Below are 24,635 nucleotides of genomic sequence, written 5' to 3'. Positions count from 1 at the left end.
AGCTGCCGGCATTTCTTAAGACCAAATAAATTTGGAAATTAAATAAGAATATACGAGTCCAAAACCTATTGGTTGAATGCCAAGAGCACTTTTCCAGCTATACTCTGCAATGACAAAGCAGGACTTCACTGATATACCCCAGCACCTACACCAGCAAATCTACTCTCATATCCTGTGCTAGGTTAGACTTAGCATGGAATCCTTGAGCTTATTCACTTGAATTAGATTACATGGTTGGAAGGAAGAAAGGAAAGAGTAGGGCAAATTAATTTTATATTAATTATTTACATTTGCTTTATAATATTTTAATTATTTAAAAATGCTTAGCAAATTTTACAGCTGTTAAAATGCCCCTTTCATTAATCAATTTTAACTGTTCCTGAATGTCAATGAAAGTTCAAAGTAAATTTATTATCAAAATACGTATACAGTATGTCACCATATACAACCCTGAGGTTCATTTTGTGGGCATACTCAATAAATCCAATAACCATAATAGAATAAATGAAAGATCGCAACCAGCCAATGTGCAAAAGACAACAAACTGTGCAAATACAAAAGAAAGGAAAAAAGAAATCAGCACATCTACATGAAATGCTGCTGTAGGAAAGCGGCATCCATCATCAGAGATTTCCAGCACCCAGATCATGCTCAATTCTCGCTGCTGCCATCAGGTAGAAAGTACAAATGCCTCAGGACTCACACCACCACCAAGTTGAAGAACAGTTGCTCCCCGCAACCATCAGACTCTTGAATAAAAGAAGCTAACTACACTCACTTGCCTCATCACTGAAATATTCTTACAAACAATTATCTCACTTTAAGGCCTTTTTATCTTGTTATCTTGTGTTCTCATTATTTATTGCTGTTTATTTATATTTATATTTGCACAGTTTGTTGCCTTTTGCACTCTGGCTGATTTTTCATTAATCCTGTTCTATAGATCTGCTGAGTATGCCTATAGGAAAATGAATCTCAGGATTGTATAGGGTAACATATATGTACTTTGATAACAGAATTTACTTTGAACTTTAAATGTGCAATAAATATCAAGAACATGAGATGAAGAATTCTTGAAAGTGAGTCCAGAAGTTGTGGGAACAGTACAGTGATGGGCCAAGTGAAGCTGAGTAAAGTTATCCCCTCTGGTTCAAAAGCTTGATGGTTAAGGGACAATAATTGTTCCTTAACCTGGTGGTGTGAGTCCTGAGGCTTCTGTTTCAGATGGCAGCAGCGAAAAAAGAGCATGGTCTGGATGGCGGGAGTCCTTGATAATGGATGCTGCTTTCCTGTGACTGTGCTCCATGCAGATATGCTCAATGGTGCGGAGGGCTTTACCTATGATGGACTGGGCTATATCAACTACCTACAAGAATATACAGTCATGTACCCTAAGATTTCTCTAATGCTCAACACTGTACAGCATCCTATTACTTATCATATGTATACCAGTTTTTGCCTTCTTGGCAAGTCTATCACTGATTTTCAAAAGAATTCAGTGAGTGTTGGTAGGACTGTTTTGGCCCACCCATGCCACATGATCAATTTGTTCCAATCCTTACTACTACTCAGGGATTCATCACTCATCTCCAGGACTACTTCAGCCAGCAAATACAGCTATTGAATCTGGGGAAGGTAAGTTTGTCAGAATAGCAAGCAACAAGTCTAACTGGTGACTCCCACTTCAGGTTCATTGTACTTTTGATTGCTAAACAAGATATAATAATACTCAAATTACACCTCCAAACCATCTAACACACTAAACTTGCTCTTCGAGCTTTTAATCTGCTTGTAGATTTAACAAAACTTGCACATGTACTTACACCAAGAAATATGTTTTTCGATGAATCAAATCCGGCAGCATAAATCCTAGCAGTAAATGGTGCATTTCTATCACAAACTATTCTACACGCAAATCTGGAGATGGTGCTCTGAGTGATTTGTGTCTCATCATTACTCTGGCAGCCAGAAACAGTGTCTGTCACCACAAAGTCAATGGGGTTCTCTGTAGACCTTCCAATCTGTGAAGAAAGCAAATACAAATAATACTATGGCATTGTTGATTATGCAAAGAGAAGTCATTGCTACATGTACACAAGTATTTTCAAAAAATTAAATATATTTTCTCTATTTAGCATACAGTATTATGTATTAATGAAAATTTAAACAAAATAGGGATTATAAATACCAGTTAGATAATATTGAACATTAAAATTCATAGTTAACTTTTAAAGCTCTTAGATTTACACTGTTCTAATTAAGAACTATGAGTAAATTTTAACTCCGTCATTCTCCTCAATATATGTTATCTGTTCAGTGGGCACATTTTCATAAATGCAATATAAATGTATTTCAACAATAATTTCTCTCATTATAGAATACAAATTTACTCTGATTATCCATTTTTTTCTACAAATGTATAAATCAAACAAAATTATGACATCTTGCCAATATAGCCTAAAATTAAATTATTAGTTATTCCAACTTCAGTTAGTTACTGTCTTTAAATGCTTATTCAGTCATATTTCAATGATTTCTGCCCCATCATCCTTCCTCAGTTCCTTCCAGACTCCCACTGTTCTTCGTTTAAACATTTTTCAACATCTTTCCACTTTCTTTTGCCAGTTAATTTTCATCTGTTTTCCACAAGTTATACACTTCTCAAACAAACAAAATAGGTCCTTCATCTACATCATCTAGTCTTCAAGATTTCATTCACTTCAATTCATACTTTTTCAGCTTCTCTTGTTCCAAAGAAACAATTCATCCTACTCATTCTTCCTACATAACTTTAATTCTCTAGTCGTAGATAAATCCTCTTCTATCTCTTCTAGTTTGCTCAGAGCTATTTCTAGTACTACTATATCCCCTCTTGTAGTCTGGCAACAAGAAATACTGTATACAATGTTATCACAGATAATTGACAACCTCAAACATCAAGAACTACAGTTTTCACATGGTTTCTGGACTACTCTGAAATCCACAATAATTTGCAAATATGAAGAGACTAGTTTTCTTAGCATCTCTACTGGAAAAGAACAGGGGCAACACACAAAATGCTGAAGGAACTCAGTGGGTCAGGCAGCTTCTATGGAGGAAAATGGACATTCGATGTTTCAAAGAAAGAAAGAAAAAAAGGAGGGGAGGAAACTAGTGCAAAAAGTTCAGAGTGAAACAAGAGCTGGCAATGAAAAGTGGATGATAGACAGGTGAATGAGGGGAAGTGTGAAAGATGCAAGAAGCTGGGAGGTGATAGGTGGAAGTGACAAATGGCCGAAGAAGATGGACTCTGATAGAAGAAGATGGTGAATTATGGAATAAAGTTAAGGTTGTGAAGAGGGAAACTGGAGAGAGGAATATGTTTGTTATGGGCCAATCGAGAGAATAGGGCAAGGGAAAACAGAAGGACTGATGGGGCCCAAGGACAAGGAAAAAAGGACAAAGGAAAGTAGTTACAGAAAGTTAGAGAAATCGATGTTCATGCCATCATCGTATGGGAGACCACTAAGGCAGAATATGAAGAAAGTGCTATTCCTCTAATCTCTGTCTAGCCTCAACTTGGCAGTAAAGTAGGACATAAACAGACATGTAGGCATGGGAATACAAAGTGAAATTAAAATGGCTGGTCACCAGGAAATCCTAGCTGTTACAGTGGATGGAGAGAAGGTGCTGGGTGAAGCATTCCCCTAATCTGTATCGAGTCTCACTGATGTGAAAGACATTGCACCCGGTGCAATGACATTAATGGATTCAAATGTGAAGTACTGCCTCATCTAAAAGGACTGTTGAGGCAGGAGGTGTGGGGGGGGGGGGGGAGTGGTAAGTGTAATACTTAGTGTATTTCAGGGATAAGTGCTTAGGGATCAGTGGGGAGAGACAAATGGATAAGGAAGTCACAAAGACAGTGATCTGCCCATCACCAACACATTCTTCCCACCGGTTCCCCTCCTCATTTCCTTCCCTTTACTCCATAACCCAGTGTCCTTTCCTATTAGATCCCATCTCTTACAGCCCTTTGTCATTTCCATCTATCAACTTCCAGCTTCTTACCATTTCCACACTCCCTCCCTTAATTACCTACCATCCCCAATTCATCCAGATCAACCCATTATCTGCCAGATCTTGCCCCCATCCCTTCTCACCACTTTATACCAGTTATCGCTCCTCTTTCTTTCCAGTCCGATGAAGGTTCTTGACCTGAACCATTGACTGTCATTTACCTCCATCACTAGCTTTCTCCAGCATTTAGTGAATTGCTCAAATTTTCAACATTTGTAGACTCTTGTGTCTCTAGACCAGGAAATCCAAGAACAATTAAATTTGATACGAAAGACTTTCTTGGATTGAAAGCTCCCTCATACCATGAAGCTCTAAGGTCAAAGTCCAATAGAAATAATAGATGGTGGATACCAGCCACTCACAGATAAATATAACCTGTGTAAATTTTTTCAATGTTTTAACACCATTTCTCAAACACCAAAGGATTAACCCCAAGACACAGATGAACACATAACGACAGACAACACTGCTGGAAGGATCATCTCAAAAGAACTTCTCAACTGTGATTTACTTCTTGACATGAGCGTTTGCCTCCAGCACACAACAAAATATGTGGTCAAGCATGCTGACATCCCTGACTGACAAATGTGAATAGGCTATAAGCAAACTAAAACACAAAAAGTCTTGAAAGCAGATTGCATCATTACTGAAATTTTAAAACATTTTGGAGAAGAATATTAGTCACTAATTCACAGTCTCAATTCCTGTGCCTGAGAGTAAACTGTATATGTTATGGAACTGCACAGATGCTAGATTTGTGACTATTTTCAAGAAAGGAGACAAATCATATTGTAATATCTAGTTGTTTGTCACTACATCCTCCCAATAGACAAAGAGCTACTCTCTTAATCACATTGAGTATTCTGTCAATCTAGAAGCATCATGGACATAATTTTCATAGCACATCAACTCCAAGAGAAATGTTGGTAGTGACATACAAAGGGCATCATTGACCTCATAGAAGCCTTAAAATCTATCCATAGAGAGAGAGTCTGCAGCATGCTTCTAAAATTTGGCTATCAATTGGAATTCATGTCCATCTTATATTTGCTTCACAATGGCATGCAAGACACCCTCTTAATCAAATAAGCCATATCAAGCAGATGACAAACAAGACTGTATCATCACCCAACATTTTTCTCAGTCTTTTTCACTGAAGCAAAGCTAACTTAGAGAACAGATAGGAAACTGTTCAAACTAGTCCAGAATCAAGGTCATCCTAACTTCAGCCACTGAGCTGTAGCTCAGAGATGACATTTAAATTTGTGATTGTTGAGAGGCTAAGTTCCAAATAGTTTTCAAGACATTCTTTCAAAAATTTGAAAGATAGTTTTCAAGTCATTTGTTGAAAATTTTTAAAGAATAGGCCTTGTACCTAACATCCGTAAAATGAAGCTCCTCTACCAATCTGCCTTCAACAATAAAGATCCACAACAAGACCTTGGAAAACATTCCAATAAATTGTGAACCACCTCTTGCATTGATGCATACTTTGGCCATCCGAGGAAGAATATTTGAAGATCAGGACCTCAAATTTGGCACAAAACTCATAATCTGTCTGGAAAGTGGGATTCCCTGCCCTCATGTATGATTTTTAGACATGGACTACCTATATCAGGCAATTTAAAGCAGTGGAGAGGTATCATCCACACATTCCTCTGGATCTATTGACAGGATAAAAGAATGACCATTCATTTCCTTTCTCCGTGCTAAGGTCCTAATTGCATTCAGTAATTGCCTCTGATAGACTGGCCACGCTGCTTTTGTTCCTAATAACAGAGTCCTGAAACAAGCATTGTATTCTGAGTATCATCACTGCAAGAAATCACCGAGATCCAGGAAGAGATTCTCAAAGCCTCCTTGGAAAAGTATAATAAGCCCACCAACATGTCAAAATCATTGCCTCTTAACTACATGACTGGTCAAAATGGCAAAGGACATTCAGCGTGGCATCTATTGAGTCCATCTGGCACAAATAGAAAAAACACATTATTCCTTTAATTACCCATCTGCACACACCATCAAGTAAATCCTGCTACACCTGAGGCAGAGTCTACAGGATCCTCATTCTACAATTCCTCTGCTCCTCTACCCATCAAGGTATCTGACCATTTATCATTTTATTCTTGTTGGCCTTTCTAATTGTATTATTTATCACTTCTCTATACTAAATTATATTTCATTCTTTGTGGCCACCTAACTAGTCATGATATTTTCTTTTAAACAGAACTAGCAACCGTTGTATTAATTTTAGTATCATTTGATATTTCTTCACCGCAATCCCCATTTTAAGTTACAGTCATTATTATATCACAAATACAAGGAACCAAGTACCATACACTTCAAAATCCCAATGCTAATGCTATAAATCTCTAAACTCCCTATAACTGTTATCCTTTGCTTTCTTCTACTGTGCTCATTGTTAATCAAACTTGATAATTTCCTTTTGATTCCCTGAACTTCTTTGGATCACTCCACCATTGAGGATTTTGTCAAATATCTTCCTAAAATTCATACGAACTATCAGTTGCACTTTGCTATTCATCTTCCTCTCTACCTCAAAATATTCTGTCATTAGTCAAACATAACCATTACTTAATAATTCCAAGTTTACTGTCCTTTTTTTAAGCTGTGTCTCTCTAACTGCTCATTTATACTGTTTCTGAGAAATGTTTCTAAGAATTTGTCCAACAATGTTGGGCTGACTAGCCTATAATTACTTCATTACTTCCTTATGAAACAACTGCACCATTTAAGCCATCTTCCAGACTTCCATCATATAACTAAAGAGGAATGGAAAATGATCATTAAAAGCTGTGCTATTTTCTCTATTGTTTCTTTTAAGAACTTGGCACTTTTCTACCTAATATTCTTCTCTCTCTCTTCTTTTCCAATACTTTATATTCTTTCTCTTAATTCCCCTCCCATGAAGAAAGGTACAATTTCCCATTTTGATATCTAACTGCATCTATTGTTTCAATTGTTAGCCATTTTCAAGTATTATTAAAAACTTAGTATTGTCTTAATTTAATCTGCCAATGTATTTTTTTCAATGCACCACTTTGCCTTGCTAATTTTCTTTTAGCTCACCTCTGCACTGTTTATAATACTCTAGGTTTTCTATAGTGCTTATCTTTTGATATTTGTCACAAGCTTTCCTTTTTTTCTATATCTTATCCTATTCTGTTTGTTCCCTGACATCAATAAGGTTTATGTTTTGGAGCACACTTCTTTAAATAGGAACTTATTGAGTCTGGGATATATCCATTCTACTGATAACCTATTTATTCTGAACCCTTAAAATCTCCTTCTCCTAACACTGATTTGCTTTTTGAGAAAATCTGCAGATGCTGGAAACCCAAGCAACACACATACACACACATCAGTCCAGATGAAGGATCTTGGTCTGAAATATCGATAATTTATTCTTTTCCACAGATGCTGCCTAGCCAGCTGAGTTCCTCCAGCATTTTGTGTCTGGTGCCTTGATTTACTTCTAAGTCACTCTTTTGTTCTTTTTGCTAAATCTAATGTTAGGTTTGTGCTAAGTTAAAACTTTGGCTCACAGTCCACCTTTATCTTACTCACAAACTCTGCAAATCTAATTGGATTATGATCATTGTCTACAAAACACTCTCCTCCCGATAACTTTATAATTGCCCAGGTTCATTCCTGAAAATTAAATTATTATATCCCTTCACCACCCTCCAACTCCTCAAATCTAAGCATGCTTTATCTTGATAAAAAAGGTTTCCGCGAAGGATTTTAAGACCAACTCTACACCTTCTAAACCTTGTACTGCCACTGCTACTACCTCAGTTCACATTAGGAGTTGAAAGTTACAGTTCACAGAAAGCCATAAATTTTCTTATATTTCTCTACCTGATTGTTTGGGGCTATCAGCATCATAAATGGTTCCTCAGTTCAATCTATATGACGTTGATCTTCTAGCTCATCACCCTGTTCACAAATATACTACTATAAGTCTTCCCTTTTAATCACTCCGAAAACCTTGTAAATGGAAATGCTGAGCTAACATTCTTGCCCAACTTTAGGTTGTATTTCAGAAATAGCCGTATATCTCAGGTTACTACAGGAAGCAAGGAAAGAGATTGGTGCACCGCTACCGATGATCTTTGTACCTTCATTGGCCACTGGAGTAGTACCAGAAAAGTGGATGATGGTAAATGTTATTTCTTTGTTCAAGAAAATTAATAAGAATAATCCTCAGAATTATAGACCAGTGAGTCATGCAGCAGCGGTGGTCAAACTAATGGAGATGATTTTTAGAGGAAGAGTTTACAAGCATTTGCAGAAGCATAGTCTGATTAAGGAGAGTCAGCATAACTTTGTGAGGGGTAGGTATTGCCTCACAAGACTAATTGACCTTTTCGAGGAAGTGACAAAACAAATTGATGAAGGCAAAGCTGTGGATGTTGTGTATGTGAAGTTTAGTAAAGTGTTCCACAAGGAACACCACGTCAGAACCTCATTCAGAAAGTCAGGAAGCATGGGATCCAGAGAAACTTGATTGTGTGGATTCTGAGTTGGCTTGGCTATAGAAAGCAAATGACGGTAGTAGATGGAGTGCATTCTGCCTAGATGTTGATGACTAGTGGTGTTCTGCAGGGGTCTGCTCTGGGACCCCACTCTTTATGATTTTTAAAACATGAAAAGTGGCAAGGCAGCTCAGTAAGTTTGCAGGCAACATGAAGGTTAGTGGAGTTTGGATAGTATAGAAGGTTGTCGAAAGTTATAGTGGGATATTGACAGGCTGGAGATCTGGCAGATGAGGTTCAATCAAGAAAAGTGTGAAATGCTTTGGTTTCGAAGGTTGAAATTGATCAGAATCAGAATTAATATCACTGACATGTGTCGTCAATAAGGTATAAATTACAATCAAGTTAACTTACATAAGTAGTACAATAAAAAGAGCCCAAAAATAGTGAGGTAGTGCTCATGGGTTGGTTCAGTTCATTAAGAAATCTGATGGCAAAGAAGAAGCTGTTCCTAAAACATTGGATGCAAGTTGATCAGGTGGTTAAGGAAGTGTATGGTTTGTTGGCCTTCATTCATTGGAGGAACTGAGTTCAAGAGCAGCAAGGTAATGTTGCAACTCTATAAAGCCCCTGGTTACAACATACTTGGTATATTGTGGTTGCCCCATTTTTAGAAAGGACGTGGAAGCTTTTGAGAGGGTGGAGAGGAGCTTTAACTCGACACTGCCTAGAGAGCTAGTCCAGGCAGCATGAGGATAGATTGACTGAGCTACAGCTTTTCTCTTTGGAGTGAAGGAGGATGAGGGGTGACTTGATAGAGGTGTACAAGATGTTAAGAGGCATAGATCAAGTGGATAGCCAGAGAAATTTTCCCAGAGCAGAACAGGCTAATACGAGGGGACATAATTTTAAGATGATTGGAATAAAGTATAGGGGGGATGTCACAGGGAAGTCTTTTACACAGAGATGGTTGAGTGTGTGGAACACCCTGCCAGGAATAGTGGTAGACCCAGGGTAATTTAATAAACTCTTAGATAGGCACATGGATGATAGAAAAATGTAGAACTCTGTACAAGGGAAGAATTAGATTCATCATAAAGTAGTTTAAAAGGTCGGCACATCATCATGGGCCAAAGGGCTCTGACTGTACTATAATCTTCTATGTTCTATTTATTGTTCTATTAACATAATCAATAGCCATTCTATTCTGGCACCAATGAGACAACATATGATTCATGAATTACATCCATTTAATATTGAAAATGGTGCATCAAAGATTCACAAGAATATCACCTGGTCTGGATGACATGAATTATGGATGTAACAGTTGACAGATAACTTCACATAGGTTTATAAAATAATCTGGGGGGCATAGATACAGTGAATGGACTCAATCTTTATCCCAAGGTGAGAGAATCTGAAATTAAAAGGTATAGGTGATAACATGAGAGAGGAACAACTTAAAGGGGACTGGTGGGAAACAATTTCACATAGAGAGTGGTGGGTATATTAAGTGCTAGAGTCAGGTACATTTACAATATTTACAAAGCATGAATAGGAAAGATTTAGAGGGACATGGGCCAAATGCAGGCAAATGGGACCAGTTCAAGTAGGGTCCTGATTCCATGCTGTATAACTCTATGATACATCCATGTTAAATGATCATCCCCTCTAATATGCCTGCATTACCCACCTGTTCTTCCTGGTTTAGCTAGTGAACACCTTTTTAAATCAGAAGCTTAACCTGGGGAGACTACTTCCTGAAACTTAAGTATATATACTATAATGATACCAACCAGGCCAATATGGGAGAGTTACATATTAACAAATTTACAATCACTGTTCTTAATATTTTATTTGACAAGGGAGATGAAAGACTAATTTGCATACTAGAAAGATAAATGGACTTAAGTGTTTCTATAATAGAAACACTTAACTATATGATAGAAGTTGCACATCAACTCAAGGGCAAATGAATTCACCAAAATAAACTGAAGAGAATTTTCACTCTGTTGGATTACAACATAAAGTTTCCATACATTTGCTTTTAGGAATCTAATGATCATGTAAATTATCTTACTACAATATGTAATCTCACCTGAAACATGTCCATATCTTTGTCATGGGTATATTCTACCACCACAGTTTGGTTTCTGGATAATGTATATGAGATGCTATGTTGCCCTTTACAATTGATTACCTGTAAAACAGTAAACAGATAACAAGAATAATTTTCACTGAATTTGCCACTGGCTTTCAGCAGTGTGGGTACTGTAATAGTAATAAGCCATTATACACATTACTTTTGTAAATCCATATCATGAGTAAAAACTAAACAATTTTAGATGGTTTAAGTTGCAAAATAAAAAGGGTATATTAAATAAAATGTGCTTTCAATACATAAAAGCTCCCATGAAAAATGTTTAAAACTATTTATAATGTTCAAATACAACTGATCAAGAAGGACAGAGATTTTAACTAACACACATCTTAAAGGCTTGAAATTATATTATACTTTCTGTATCACCTTGTTTCAACACCATTTCTTGTACATTTACTTTCTTCATTTTCAAAGCACAGATAAGTCACTTGACAACTTTACATATTTTAATAAGCCGGAGTAGTTTTGTGGGAAATGATATATCTAATAACTTGATTGCCCATGCTGGCTCTTTGAAAGGGAAACTTTGGATTCATACTGCTTTTTGTTTATCATCCTAAAGTTATTTGTAAGCCTTTTTAATTCCTTCGTAAAGTTACTTATGAAATCAGATTCTATCGTTTTTCAAGGACGAAAAAATCTTGGTGAATATAAGTGGGAATAAAAAAGATCTTCAGCATGATATCTAATTATTGATCTACTTACCTGAGGGGATGATTTTCTTCATCTGCTCCTCTGATTTTTCTACCTATCAGATACCTTCATCATCTCTATGAAGGGTCTAGGGTCTATGGACCCATGCTCCATAGAAATCAGTCCTACCTTTCCCAACTGCTCCTTACAAGTGAAACCTTTCATTATTTAGAGTCATACAGCAGTATAGCACAGAAACAGGCCCTTTGGCCCATCTAGTCCATGCCAAACGTAATGAAGCATCCTCTGTGTCTCAAGAACATTATTTAATTTTCCTACATTGTAGGTACAGGAAGTTCCCAGGTCACAACAGGTTCCATTCCAGTGAGTAGTTCATAACATGGAGTATCATCAAGTTGGTAGTGAACAAAAATAGTGTGTGGAAGAGGATCACAGAATATATGATGAGAGAGTGAGGAACATGGGAAGAATGCCCCCTCAGCCAGGCTCACTGACATAGTGAGAAAACATGGGTCAGCTCAGTGCTCCCAGTTCTAAGCAGACAGAAATACCATATTCCCACCCAGCCAAAGATGCCTGCAGCTATGGAGCAGTCAGAAAATCCATCCCTATCCATCCTACCAGTCTCCTAAATGCTTGTTCGTATGTATGGGATGTCCAAATGTCAGGTATTCATAACTCTAGTGACAGCAATTACATTTTTAAAATACATAAAATTACACATTTTACCACAAAAAATAGGAAGGGACTATTTAGAAAATGGCAGAGTTCTAAAGGCTGTGCAGCAATACTGGAACTTGGAGTACAAGTAAAATTAATAATTGAAAATACCAGGAAATGTTGAAAAAGTGATTACTAAAGCACAGTGAGTTCTGGACTCATAATAGGGTTGGAGTACAAAGGTACAGAGGCCACACTGAATTCAGTTGTACTCACTAGTCGTTCAGAAGGACACCAAAGTCCTAGAGAGGGTACATTAGAGGTTTACTGCAATGGTTCTAGGGATGAAGGATTTCAGTTACAATGTTTTATTAGAATAGATGAAGAAAAATGATTTGGAACTAAGACTGATAGAGTCAATCAAAGCGGTAATAAAATAACTGGATGGACATTTCATGGAAATAATCTGCTGGGCTACAGGAACAGAGCTGGTGTTGATAGATAATTTTACAAGAATACACTAAGTGTTTGATAGGGTAAATTGTTTTCCTTTTTCCACATAATGATTCTGTGAGAAAAGATTCTGAAAACTTCCACTTCAATGCACATCTCTGCACACCCACAGGTCTCATAACCCTCAGTTGTCATTGGTGGCTATTGCAGATTTATCAGTTTTCATATCACTGAAAATAAACTATGTTGCTTCTACCTTTGTTCTGTTCTCTCCCTCTACAATTTTGTCTAATAAACCATTAATCTTTCTTAGTTAATTATGTCTTGACCAACTATATGGCCATTTTCTGCAATATTTGCTTCACCATTTATAGTGCAGAATGTAAATAATTATTTCTCCATGTCAATAACTTTTCAATTCAAGCAAGACCAACTGTAAGCACTTTGTCCACCTGGATTTCTTCCCGGCACTCAGCTTTGTGAATTTCTCAAATAAGTACCATGGGATCTTTCTACCAAGCTTTCAATACACAAGCTCAGGTGTTAAACTACTTTTAAACCAAGTACATTTATATTCTAATTCACATTTAGTTAGAGCACTTGCACTATAACTCCCGGCAATCATAGAATTATTTTTCACTTTCCATCAGATCAATTATTCAATTATGGATGTAATAGGAAAGCGACAAGGACAGGACAGTGTAACACTTTAATAAGTCCTTAAAAAAATTGACGCAATGATGTAAAAATGTACAGGCTTGGTAAAAGCCTGACAAGCAGTTGATTTTGAACTCAAACCTAAAGGAAGAGTACAAAGTCTCACATTAATGAATATAGTCTGAGTGACAAGCAGTAAAAGAATAATAGAGCCAAGGTGCAGAAATGCTACCTACTTCAAATAAAGACTTAATTTGCCCAGTGCTGAGACACTTAAATTTTTTGTATGTTTCAGGCAATACAACCCAAAGGATCAATAATAATGTTGTACAGTATGATTAATGATAAACTATGCAGCCACTTTATTTGATATATTTGAGAAGCAGAATAAGGACAAACGAAGACAATGTTGCCACATATTTCCTTCCTACCTGGGGAATTGTGGTGTAAGGGAGATACACATCTGTATTGAGCCTTTCTATTTCAAAAGTTACAATCGCTGAACGCATAATAGAGTAGCAAATCATTTTCCTAAACCAGCAAGGGAATCTAATCATGTAAATTATCCACCGGCAAGCAACATGAGAATTATAATGAGGTGGGAATTCGCACAACAGTTTGCACTCTTTGGAAATTATCGATTTAATCTGACGGATCATTTTCATATTAAAGTCATAAAATGGTCCACTGAGAGAGGCAGTTTTCACCATACAGTCAAGCATCAGTATCAGTAAATATGTACGTGTTGAGCCCTGTAGAACCCCTCTGGCCAATAACAATGCACCAGCAACAAAGGTTAAGAACTCCTGAGGCAGATGTGACAATATGTTTGATACTAAAGGAGCAGTATTGTTACAAATCAACAAATGTGTTCTCTTTATGAAAAATCCCACAAGCATTACCTTCAAGACTCTAAATTGTTATATGGTCTCCAACATACTTTACTTTTGTGAAAAAAAACTACATGGTATTGAGCAGGGACATTTGGATTTCATACTTGCTGTAAAAGGATTGAGTATGTATGTGAGAAATAGCTCTCTTGTTAAAAATGAGTATTTATAATCAAATATATATAACCAGGCAACACTTAAAATGAGATCCACCAGAAGTTTTGTTATTTATAAAGTAGGTATACTTTTTATAGGAAGTATACTTATAGCATTAAAATCCACGATCTTTACAAGCCTTTGAACCAACTGAGTGTCCTTATTACTCAAGTTTAGAATGCCAGAAAAAGATATGCAAAAGCAGTACTGTAACAGATTGCAATGAGGAAAAATAGGTGAAAAAATGCCATATCACCCTCACTCATCAAGAAACACATAATCACAACATAATCAGGCCATTAAGCCCATCCTCTATGCCAACTGTGTGGCTAAGCACATCTCCAATGCTATACTTAAGTTTGGCCAAAGTGGTATCACAACAACAAACACCTCTCAATGTCAGCAAGACCAAGAGCTGATTATTGATTTCAGGAGGCGGAAACTGGAGGTTTATGGCGCAGTGCTCATCGGGGGAATCAGATGTGAAGAGGGTCAGTAATTTTAAATTCCTCGGTGTTACCATTTCAGAAAACATATCCTGGGCCCAGCATTTAAGTGCAATTACGAAGAAAGCACAGCAGCACCTTTACCTCCTTATCAGTTTGTGAAGATTCAGCATGATATTTAATACTTCGACAAACTTCTGTAGATGTGTGGAGGAGAATATATTGACTGGTTGTATCACAGCTTGGTATGGAAACACCAATGCCTTGAATCAGAATAAATAGTTTAATTTAAAAAGTAATGAGGTAGTGTTCATGGGTTCAATGTCCATTCATAAATCAGATGGCAGAGGGGAAGGAAGAAGCTGTTCCAGCATCGTTGGATGGAGAAACATAGAAAACCTACAGCACAATACAGGTCCTTCGGCCCACAATTCTGTACCGAACATGTACTTACTTAGAAATTACCTAGGGTTACCCATAGCCCTCTATTTTTCTAAGCTCCATGTAGCTATCCAGGAGTCTCTTAAAAGACCTTATCGTATCCGCCTCCACCACCACCGCCGGTATAGCCTATTCCACGCACTCACCACTCTCTGCGTAAAAAACCTACCCCTGACATCTCCTCTGTAACTACTTCCAAGCACCTTAAAACTGTGTCCTCTCATGTTACCCATTTCAGCCCTGGGAAAAAGCCTCTGACTAACAACACGATCAAAGCCTCTCATCATCTTATAGACCTCTATCAGGTCACCTCTCATCCTCCTCTGCTCCAAGGAGAAAAGGCTGAGTTCATTCAACCTATTCTCATAGGGCATGCTCCCCAATCCAGGCAACATCCTTGAAAATCTCCTCTGCACCCTTTCTATAGATTCCACATCCTTCCTATAGTGAGGTGACCAGAACTGAGCTCAGTACTCCAAGTGGGGTCTGACCAGGGTCCTATATAGCTGTAACATTACCTCTCGGCTCTTAAACTCAATCCCACGGTTGACTCGGACCCTAAGATCCCTCTAATCCTCCACGTTGTCAAGAATCTTATCATTAATACTACATTCTGTCATCATAGTTGATCTACCAAAATGATCCACCTTACATCTGCCACTTCTCCGCCCAGTTTTGCATTCTACTGATGTCCCACTGTAACCTCTGACAGCCCTCCACACTATCCACAACACCCCCAACCTTTGTGTCATCATCAAATTTATTAACCCATCCCTCCAGTTCCTCATCCAGGTCATTTATAAAAATCACAAAGAGAAGGGGTCCCAAAACAGATCCCTGAGGCACACCACTGCAGAATATAACCTGTCTACAACCACTCTTTGCCTTCTGTGAGCAAGCCAATTTTTTTTTCTCTTTCTTTATAAAGTTCTTTACTAGGGGTCAATGAGTAGATCTTGTCAATTGCCTTAATTTTATCAACTAATGTTAATATTTTAGAATTAGTTCGTTTCCTAACTCCAGCAGAATATGAAATAATCTGTCCACGAATATATGCCTTAAAAGTATCCCACAAAATTCCACTAGAGATCTCTGCTGTAGAATTTATTGAGAAAAACAAATCAATTTGCTGTTTAATAAAGTTAACAAAGTCAGAGTCCTGCAGTAAAACAGGATTAAACCTCCAACCTTTAGTGCTAATATATGAATCCGTCACCTTAATAGATAACTTCAAAGGTGCATGATCAGATATAGTAATAGAGTCATATTTACAATCCATAACATCTGTAAGTAAATGCTGATCAATGAAAAAGTAATCAATTCTTGAGTAATTATGATACACATGGGAAAAGTATGAGAACTCTTTGTCATTAGGGTGTAAAAAACGCCAAATTTCACAAATAGCTGAATCAATCATAAAAGAATTAATAAGAGAAGCCAATTTATTCGGAAAAGTTTGAGTGGGCTTGGATCTATCCATCAAAGAGTTTAGACAACAATTAAAATCCCCGCCCATTATCAATCTATATTGATTCAGATTGGGAAAGGATGTAAATAAGCATTTAAAAAATTCAGGACAGTCAGTATTTGGAGCATAAACATTAACTAAAACAACTTTTTGATTAAAAAGTAAACCAGTAATAAGCAAAAATCTACCTTGCGGATCTGAAATTGTTTCATGATGTATAAAAGCAGTTGATGAGTCTATAAAAATAGAAACACCTCTCACTTTGGCTTGCGAATTTGACTGATACTGTTGGCCCTTCCAAAACCTAAACAACCGCTGACTATCCACCTTCCTTACATGAGTCTCTTGTACAAAAATAACATTAGCATTCATTCTATGGAATACTTTGAATATTTTTTTCCGTTTGATCGGATGATTTAAACCATTAGTATTCCAAGAAACAAAGTTAATAGTCTTATCCATATTGACAATATATATTACAGTTAACTCATAAGTTTGAAAGAAAAGTGAACTCATGAACCCGGAAGAAGGAAGTAAGTTCAAGGGGGAACCGGAAGTCACAGCACTGCAGCCATTTTTGTAGTTTCATATAAGCCCATGAAATAAAACTAAGCAAAAAGCAAGCGAAAAAAAGAGAAAAAAGAAAAATCCCCCTCCCACCACCCTCAAAACCCCAGGAAAAAAGCCAAAAAGAGGCAAGCAAGCGATCTAATACTAAAATTACCCCCTTGTCTCAAGACGGCAACTCGAACGCAACAAAGTTAAAAAAAATACAAACAACCCACATTATAAAAAAGGGTTGATATAGCAAAAGTTAAAATATAAAATTAGTGTTATAAATGTATATAAACAAAAGGGTTAAAAAAAAGAATTAAAACAATAAATGAAAGTTTAAAACTTTCAAACACATCAAAACAGTTATGACGCTCCAAACACTGGAGTCTGTCGGGAAGAAGAAACGCCATTTTATTTTTTTTCCCAATCTTAATATTCAAATGTTAAAAGTGTAAAAGAGAGCGTATATCGATTTAAAAAAAGAAAAGCAAAAAAGAAGAAAAAACCCTAATAGGTTATTTTCAACGCTAATAGATTAATAATATGAAAAAATATAAAATCAGAATAAACCCAGCAAAAAAAAGAGCTTTAACCATAGGTAAGAAATACATGTAAACCGTATCAAAAAAAAACCAAACGTCAATCTATAACAGATCCAAATCTATAGGCTAGATTACATTGGTCAGCCCGATAGAATATCATTGTTCCAGGAAACCTTGAGCATCCGTTGGCGATTTAAACAGCCGGAAAGATCCATCCTGCAGAGTGACTCTCAAATGTGCTGGAAATAGCAGCGCTTGCTTGTAGCCTTTCTGGTGAAAATTCGACATAACCGATCTAAAAGCCAGCCTAGCCCGTAAGACCTCCGGGCTATAGTCCTCCAAAATGCGAAATTTAAAATTTTGATGGGTTATCATGCCTTTTTTATGAGCTGCCCGAATCAAACGTTCTTTGATATGAGGATAATGGATTCGGAGGATTATGTGTCGTGGTTTCAGACTTGAATCCGCCTGAAATCGTGATACCCGATGTGCCCGATCGATTACCGGGGGAATATCCAGTACCTCTGAGCCCAGGACATCCATTAGAAATTTAGAGAAGAAAACGGTAAGATCACCGCTTTCAAATTTTTCCGGGATCCCAATTAACCGGAGATTTTGTCTTCGAGAGCGATTTTCCAAATCAGTAATTTTAACTTTATAGCGATCCATCTGTTGGAACGTCGAAGTTTGCTCTTCTTGTATTTTTTCGATTATACGATCTTTCTTAAGAGTGGCTTCTTCAAGAGCCAAAATACTTGCTTGTTGTTTTTGTGATTCCAGTGAAAGGGTCAGGAACTTTTCTTCGAGTGATTTCAAACGTTCGTCATACTGTAAAAACTTTACAAGTATTTTTTTCTCCAGATCTTCAAATTTGACTTCTATAAGCTTCACAACTGTTTCTAAAGTTATCGGTTCTTTCGTCTGTTTCGGTTCTTTTGCTTTAGACATTTCAGCAAGTTGAGAATAATTCAAATAGTTTAAAAAGAAGAATTCTGTATGTTTAGACCCCTTTAGAATAAGTTTAAGGGTTGTTTGTAGGTTAAAAAGACGTAAAAGGTTTGGAGCAAAGCCTAGAAGCGGTTTACTCCATGAGCGCCATCTTGAGACTCCGAGCAAGCCAATTTTTGATCCACAAAGCAAGGTCCCCTTGGATCCCATGCCTCCTTACTTTCACAATAAGCCTTGCATGGGGTACCTTATCAAATGCCTTGCTGAAATCCATATACACTACATCTACTACTCTAACTTTGTCAATGTGTTTAGCCACATCCTCAAAAAAAATTCAATCAGGCTCATAAGGCACAACCTGCCTTTGACAAAGCCATGCTAACTATTCCTAATCATATTATGCCTCTCTAAATGTTCATAAATCCTGCCTCTCAGGATCTTTTCCATCAACTTACCAACCACTGAAGTAAGACTCACTGGACTATAATTTCCTGGGCTATCTCTATCCCTTTCTTGAATAAGGTTACAACATCTGCAACCCTCCAATCCTCCAGAACCTCTCCCGTCCTCATTGATGATGCAAAGATCATTGCCAGAGGCTTAGCAATCTCCTCCCTCACCTCCCACAGTAGCCTGGAGTACATCTCATCCAGTCCCAGAAACTTATCCAACTTGATGTTTTCTAAAAGCTCCAGCACATCCTCTTTCTTAATGTCCATATGCTCATGCTTTTCAGTCCACTGTAAGTCATCCCTGCAATCACCAAGATCCTTTTCCGTAGTGAATACTGAAGCAAAGTAATCATTAAGTACCTCTGCTATCTCCTCCAGTTGGTTCCATGCACACTTTTCCACTGTCACACTTGATTGGTCCTATTCTCTCACGTCTTATCTTCTTGCTATTCACATACTAGCAGAATGCCTTGTGGTTTTCCTTAATCCTGCCCAACAAGGCCTTCTTATGGCCCCTTCTGGCTCTCCTAATTTCATTCTTAAATTTCTTCCTGCTAGCCATATAATCTTCTAGATCTCTATCATTACCTAGTTTTTGAACCTTTCCTAAGCTTTTCTTTTCTTCTTGACTAGATTTTCAACAGCCTTTGTAAACCATGGTTCCTGTACTCTACCATCCTTTCCCTGTCTCATTGCAACATACCTATGCAGACCACCACACAAATATCCCCTGAACATTTGCCACATTTCTGCCGTACATTTCCCTGAGAACATCTGTTCCCAATTTATGCTTCCAAATTCCTGCCTGATAGCTTCATATTTCCCCTTACTCCATTTAAACGCTTTCCTAACTTGTCTGTTCCTATCCCTCTCCAATGCTATGGTAAAGGAGATAAAATTGTGATCACTATCTCCAAAATACTCTCTCACTGAGAGACTACTGTACCTCCTTCCTGATGGTAACAATGAGAAGAATGCATGTCCAGGATGGTAGGGTGTTTTTAATGAGTCGTTGCCTTACTGCTGTTTGTGCATGCGAGGGGGGAGCTGGGGGGGGGGGCTTTGGGGTTCTAACGTTTAACTGTCATTCATTCTTTGGGGCACTCCTCTGTTTTCATAGATGTTTATGAAGAAAAAGAATTTCAGGACGTTGTATACATTTCTCTGACATTAAATGTACCTATTGAACCTACTAATGATGGACACTGTCTTTTTGAGGCATTACTCCTTGAAGATGTCTTGGATACTATCAAACTAGGGCCCATGATGGAGCTGACTAATTGTACAACTCTCTGCAGCTTACTTTGATGATATGCAGTAGCTCTCCCCACCCCCAATACCAGATGGTAATGCAGCCTGTCACTTGAATGGAAGTATGGATGTATCCTTCATGGTGCCTGAATGGAAATTCCTTAAAATAGTAGTAGATACATTCCAGTCCATCACGAATAAAGCCCACCCTTCCACTGAACACAACTATAGGGAGCGCTATTGCAGGAAAGTAGCATCCATCATCAGGGACCCACACCACCCAGGTCATGCTCACTTCTTGCTGCTGCCATCAGAAAGAATGTACAGGAGCCTTTGGATTCACACTACCAGGTTGAAGAACAGCTATTACCTTTAACCATCATTGCTGTTGAGCCAGTGGGAATAACTTCATTCAATTTCACTTGGCCCATCACTGACCTTTTCCTAAAACTTATAGATTCACTTTCAAGGACGCTTCATTTCATGTTCTTGCTATCTATGGCTTATTTATTTATTATTAATTTTTTGCTCTTTTGTATTTGCATAGTTTGTTGTATTTTTGCTCATTGGTTGTTTGCTGCCCTTTTGGGTACCGTCTTTCATTGATTCTATTAAGGTTCTTGGATTTACTAAGATGGCCCACAAGAAATGAATCTCAGGACTACATATGGTGACATATATGTACACTGAACTTTGAAAGACCAGTTCAATTGTCTCACTTGCCTGTTTTTTTCTCAAGACTTGTAATTGTTTTCTTTTCAAGTCTCTAACTCCCTTTTAAAATAACTATCAGAATCTATCTCCAATGTACTAAATGGCATCTCTTGCCCCTTGTTAGCATTACTGTTATTATTAAAACAGGGCCATTACTGGAATGGGACAAGAAAGATACAAATCAGTGGCAACTGGAAAGAGCAGATACAGCTTAAAGTGAAGGGGAAAATGTATTGTAACAAAAGAACAGTCTTTTGGAAGGAAAACAATGCAGTTAAGGATAGTTCAATGTGATGGAAAACTATGACACAATGCAACTTCAGCTTAGAGTAAATATGACAATAAGAATGCCAGCAGAAACTTTGAGACAACAGATCAGAACACCAGCTAGTGCTCTTTATGAGCTATAAAACAGCAACTGCTCATAATGAGACTAAATTTGAAGCAGACCTCACTGCAATATGGAATTTATCTTTTTAATGAAATTTATGTAGGAATTTTGACAATAAATGTTAACTCTGTTTCATTTTCCAAGGTGCTGCCTGATCTGCTGAGTGAGCAATTTCTGTTTGTAACAAATACTGCCTTGGTGGAGGAAATGATCCAAGAACTTTTTGTAGCTGTCATAGATGAAGCAATTAAGTTGACTGATAATAGGCCAAACTACTGGAACCAGAGATCTAAATGAGTCTGGAAGTTGAGGCCCAAAGATCAAACCCATGATTGGTGAGTCCGAGGGTTGATACACAGATGTTGGCAGAGTCCAGAAGTAGCAGCCTGAAAGTCAAAGACCAAAGCCAGCAAGCCCAAAAGGGTCATGAGGACCGATTATCCCCCAAGTCACCAGGCAGTTGGAGGCCTGGGTGTGCCCAGAGATCAGCGAAGTTCAAAGTTGGAGGCTCAATGTCTGTAAGTCTAAGAGTCCAGGGCCAAAAACTGGAGGAATAGAGATGGCCTGTCCTGGGGTTGGAGGTCTGCCTGTCTGGGTGTGTGGGATAAATGGGCTTGCTTTGTTGGTGTTGTTATAGCTGCTTGTGTTGTTCTGCTGAACACTGTAGGCATGCTATGTTGGTGCTAGAATACCCCCCAGCACTACCTTAGGTATGTAGTTAACATACACATTTCACTGTATGTTTTGATGTATATGTGATAAGTAATTCTGAATCTGAAATCATGCTGAATGTACCTAGCAGTTCTCAAGGAACTATCAATAGTCCCTATTGACAGTTAGTAACTATCAATTATTCCCATTAAATTAGATACCAACATCTTTACTTGACCAAATAGTATACAGAAAAAAATGCACTTGCTCTGAAACATTTCAGAAATCATGTGAATCAGAAGGAAGTGTCTTAAGCATAACTTTGAAGTAATAAATTAAGGAGTCCCATATTTTAATCTGTTTATGTTGACAGTAAATTCACAATGAAGCAAATTTACTGAAACTGTTTTCACTATAAAAAATACACAAAATCTCAGTTCATTAATTGAAAACACAGCAGTTAACAATTCCTCATTGCCCAAGAGACACCATTAAACTAAAGTACTAAGAAGAAGCATCTCTACTGACACCTAAGATGTATTTTTCAATAAAACCAACAGACTGGAATTTGTGGTTGTCATTGTGGTGAACCTCTCAGAATTCATTACTTTGTGAAAGTGACTGCAGTGTGATGTAAAACAGAAATTCAGAAGCCAGTATTCCTCCAAGTACACTGTTGCAGTCCTAATCATTAGATGTAGAATCAGCAATTTCAAAATTCAAAGTTCAGAATAAGTTTATTATCAAAGTACGTATATGTCACCATATACTGCCCTTGAGATTCATTTTCTTGCAGGGACTTAAAGAAATACAGAAGTGTTGATGAAAAACTAAACTGACAACATTCAATGTGCAAAAGAGGACAAATCATGCCAATAATAAATGCAAAAAAAGTTTTAAAAAACTAAGAACATAAGTTGTACGGTCCTTGAAAGGGAGTCTATAGGTTGTGGAGTCAGTTCATCGTTAAATTGATTGTAATTATCATGATTGAAGGATAATAGCCATGCGATGGTGTGAGACCTAAAGCTCCTATACCTCCTGCCCAATGTAGTAATGAGAAGAGAGCATGGTCTGGATGATGGGATTCCTTTGATGACTGATGTTGCTTTCTTGTGGTAGTGCTCCTTGTAAGCATGCTCAATAATAGGGAGGGCATTGCTTGTGATGGACTTAGCTGTGCCCATCATTTTTTGTAGACTTTTCCAGTACTGGGCATTGGTGTTTCCACACCACTCTGTGATGCAACCAGTTATGATATCTCCACCCTGCATCTATATGATGTGACTGTTAACATTTTATTCTCTACATTCTCTGTAAAAGCCACTGAAAATGTTATAAACACTATGTTACACTTGTTGGCATATTGGGATATAATTACCAAGATAAAACAGAAAACGCTGGAAATATTTAGCAGGGCAGACAATATCTCTGAAGAAACAAATTATACCTTTCAAGTTATCGAAAGCAGTAAATATCAGAATAAAACAGCACAAAGTTACAGAGAAAGGCAGGAAAGGTAGAGACAATATGGATCATTCTTTGTATCAAAACTTGTCAGAAACCTCCTCATATCATTTTCCAGTGATGAGGGTTTACATGTTGCTTTTTGCTCCCAAGCAATATTTAAAGGTTTTATTATCATTGCTATTAATTTCCAGTTTCCTTTCATTTTCACATGATCCAACTTTTCCCTTTTCTTTCACAAGTTTTGATCAATATTTTGGGGAATAGCTTAGCAAACAGGACCTCCTGAGTAATGGAAGATGAAGCTCACGGAAATCTGTCTTTACCCAAATTCTCCCATAATTTTTTAAATGAGTGAAACAAGAGGACAGATCTCAGCAGATAGCTACATTTCCCTACAGAAATCGCCACCACATCTCTTCACCCGGAGAGAGTACTGTAGCCCATAGACGCCAAGTTAGTCATCTTCATTGGGTTAACTAACCCATGAGAGGAAGGAATAGGTTGAAGTACTCAGACCTGGCAGCTGAGAGTAAGGAAACTGGCTGAAGGACCATCAGGTAGGATACCACGGCTTCATCAGCACGTCAACGACAAGGTTACTCTGTGATATGGCAGTGAGGCTCAGGAGGGCCACCAGAAAGTTGGCTGAAGAGGGAGGAAAGGGCAGCTTTTGGCTGTGGCTGAAGAGGAAGAACAGAAATTGGAGGACCGACTAACCCCATTGAAAGGTGCAGGGGTGGCAGGGAGACATCCCTGCCACTACTCCACCACCAGGAGATGTACCAGGGCTAAGGGAGTAAAACATCAATGAATGGTGGTCCCTGGCTGCTGATGACCTTGCAGCTGATCTAAGGGCACTGTTGGAGGTGCGACGGGCAGCAGTGCCAAGCTGGAAACAACATCTTCCTGTAAATCTCATTGAAAGAACTTTTCAAAATAGGAAAGTTAGTTACAGAAAAGCTTCACAGACTATGAAATAGGAGTACCAGTTATTTAATTCAAAACACAACCAGTCTTCAAAAAATGATATCATGTAACATCCCTATAGTAATCAAGCAGACTACATCCTTCTAAGAGGACCATTTAAGAAATATGACTTAGAAACTGACAATGTGTT

The 24,635-nt window shown here is 37.7% G+C and overlaps 1 protein-coding gene across 5 annotated transcripts in view; it reads right to left on the bottom strand.

Moving 5' to 3' along the window:
• The window catches only part of LOC140724997 (E3 ubiquitin-protein ligase pellino homolog 2), a 137,732-nt gene that overhangs the window by 15,518 nt on the left and 97,579 nt on the right, over positions 1-24,635 (bottom strand). For all 5 annotated transcript variants that reach the window (XM_073039900.1, XM_073039904.1, XM_073039901.1 and 2 more), the window contains 2 exons: positions 10,657-10,758; positions 1,824-2,021 (listed from right to left, as the gene is read on the bottom strand). In XM_073039900.1, coding sequence (XP_072896001.1) covers positions 1,824-2,021; positions 10,657-10,758 — 300 coding nt within the window. The remainder of the gene's footprint in view (positions 1-1,823; positions 2,022-10,656; positions 10,759-24,635) is intronic.

Source organism: Hemitrygon akajei, chromosome 3 (genome assembly GCF_048418815.1).
Source record: "Hemitrygon akajei chromosome 3, sHemAka1.3, whole genome shotgun sequence".
Classification (NCBI taxonomy): Eukaryota; Metazoa; Chordata; class Chondrichthyes; order Myliobatiformes; family Dasyatidae; genus Hemitrygon; species Hemitrygon akajei.
The sequence above is the reverse complement of the archived record's forward strand: the minus strand, read 5'-3'. Positions and strand labels throughout refer to the sequence as shown.